Below are 2050 nucleotides of genomic sequence, written 5' to 3' on the forward strand. Positions count from 1 at the left end.
TGGGGGGGGGGAGGGAGTGATCTGTAAAACCCTGCACTGTTCCTCAGACTCTTCATGCTGATTTCCAGAGTGGAAAGGGACTAGAGATGACAAAATAGCACTTATTTTTCCTTAGAAAACTCTTTACTGTGTTGATGGATACGCTCCAGGAAGGGAACGCACTTCATTCATTTGGATGTGCAATCTCAACGGGAGAATCTGCAAAAACACGCTTCTCACCAGTAAACCAATCGGTACAGGACAGTATGACAGGCAAAAACATATTCCTTGACCTACACGTGTGAATGGAAGCATCTTAATAAAATCTATCATTTTTATAAAAAACCTTTCCATTTAAAAATTTTAAAAAATTTAATCCTCACCCAAAGATATGTTTTTAGTGATTTGAGAGATAGAAAGGGAGAGAAATATTGATGTGAGAGAGAAACATAGATCGGTTGCCCACCCCTGCACATGCCCCAACCCAGGATGGAACCCACAACCTAGGTATGTGCCCTGAAACCTTTTGGTGCATGGGAGGATGGTCAGCCAACGGAGCCACCCAGCCAGGACAGAGTTTTCCAGTGTATACATCGCCATGACTCCACAAATCATATTTACAACACGACTGATCAACGCCGCCCTGATCTCGGGGGAAAACCGCTCCGTCCTCCTTCCTGGGATGCCCGCTCTCAGTCGTCTTTCTTGTCTGAGGGGCTCTCCTCGCGGCTCTCGGGACTGACTTTATTACTGGCCGTGGCGGGCGCTGCGGGGCCCTCCTCCGGTAAGGAGAACACGTGGCCGGCCTGCAGTTCCAAGTACGTCGTAAAGATCCTCGCATATTCCGGGTGCTTCAGGGCAAAGCTTTTAAATTCCTCTAGAAGAAGGGAGGAAACCAGATCCAGTTCAATGGAGGCGAAGATTCTTTTGACATATGACTTTAATAAGATAATTACTTCCAACTCCTATTACTCAACCCTCATAAATGTGGACAACGGCTTTGGAAGACAGCGTTTCCATGACGTAGTGAGGTTGAAAGATACGCATGCCCTGGGACCCATTAATTCTAGCCCCAGCGTGTAGAGAACCTAGAGAAATTGATGCCTAGTGTGTCCCGGGAGACATGGATGAGAATTCCGTGGCAACGTGGACAGAGCGCACGTGTCTGTCAACAGCAGCAATGGCTAAGTACATGTTGCCGTATTCGTGGAACAGGATGCTGTAAAGCGATGAAAATGAAGGGACAGCCGTGGTGCCCAATGCAGATGCAACTTAAAGCCTCTGTGCTGAACGACACAAGCCAGATACAAATGAACACCACTTGTCTGAGTCTGTTATATGAATTCCTAAAACTCAGGCCAAACGGAAATGGAGGAGGGTTTATGGAGCTTGTTTAGCAAAGGGAACCTGGTCTTTGAATCAGCTTGCTAGGTGGGTCTATAAACAAGGGATTTTAGCCCAATGTCCTATTTCTATCCATTGATTTAATTTTTAATCCTATGATAACCAGGAGCCTGCTTCACAGCACATGGGACGACCCAAGAACTCTTGAAGATGAAACCGGTCTTGGTGATGAGGAAGTTGCCAGACTGAGCCCGACTCATTCTTTGTAACCGCAACGGTGTTTGCAGTCACAGACTACAGTGGGGCCTTGACTTACGAGTGTCCCGACTAACGAGTTTTTCGAGATACGAGCCGTCTCTCGGCCGATTTTTTGCTTTGAGTTGCGAGCTAAAATTCGGGTTACGAGCCAGCTCCAGATACCCCACCGCTAGTTGGCGCAGCGAACGTCACAGTGATCGCCACAACATCAGCCCAGCATCACGTGTCTCGCTCGTTCACAACTGATTTGACATACGAGTAATTGGAGTTACGAGCTCCGTCACGGAACGAATTAAACTCGTAAGTCAAGGCCCCACTGTATTTTATATTCCAGATCAGGCAAGCTATGCAGTGTTCCTCTGAACACCCCAAACACAGGTTCCTCTGCATCGGTCTGCGTCAATGACGGAGACACGGAGGACTTAGGTGACTTCTAAGATAAGTGAACTCTGATTTAAGACTCAGGCTC

At 47.4% G+C, this 2050-nt stretch overlaps 1 protein-coding gene across 2 annotated transcripts in view; it reads right to left on the minus strand.

Moving 5' to 3' along the window:
• Positions 1-426: 426 nt before the first annotated feature.
• Positions 427-2050, minus strand: part of LPCAT2 (lysophosphatidylcholine acyltransferase 2) — a 51552-nt gene continuing 49928 nt past the window's right edge. For both annotated transcript variants that reach the window (XM_014445498.2, XM_006103058.3), the window contains one exon: positions 427-856. In XM_014445498.2, coding sequence (XP_014300984.1) covers positions 672-856 — 185 coding nt within the window. In that variant the 3' untranslated portion in view covers positions 427-671. The remainder of the gene's footprint in view (positions 857-2050) is intronic.

This window comes from Myotis lucifugus, unplaced genomic scaffold (assembly GCF_000147115.1).
Source record: "Myotis lucifugus unplaced genomic scaffold, Myoluc2.0 scaffold_459, whole genome shotgun sequence".
In the NCBI taxonomy this organism is placed as follows: domain Eukaryota; kingdom Metazoa; phylum Chordata; class Mammalia; order Chiroptera; family Vespertilionidae; genus Myotis; species Myotis lucifugus.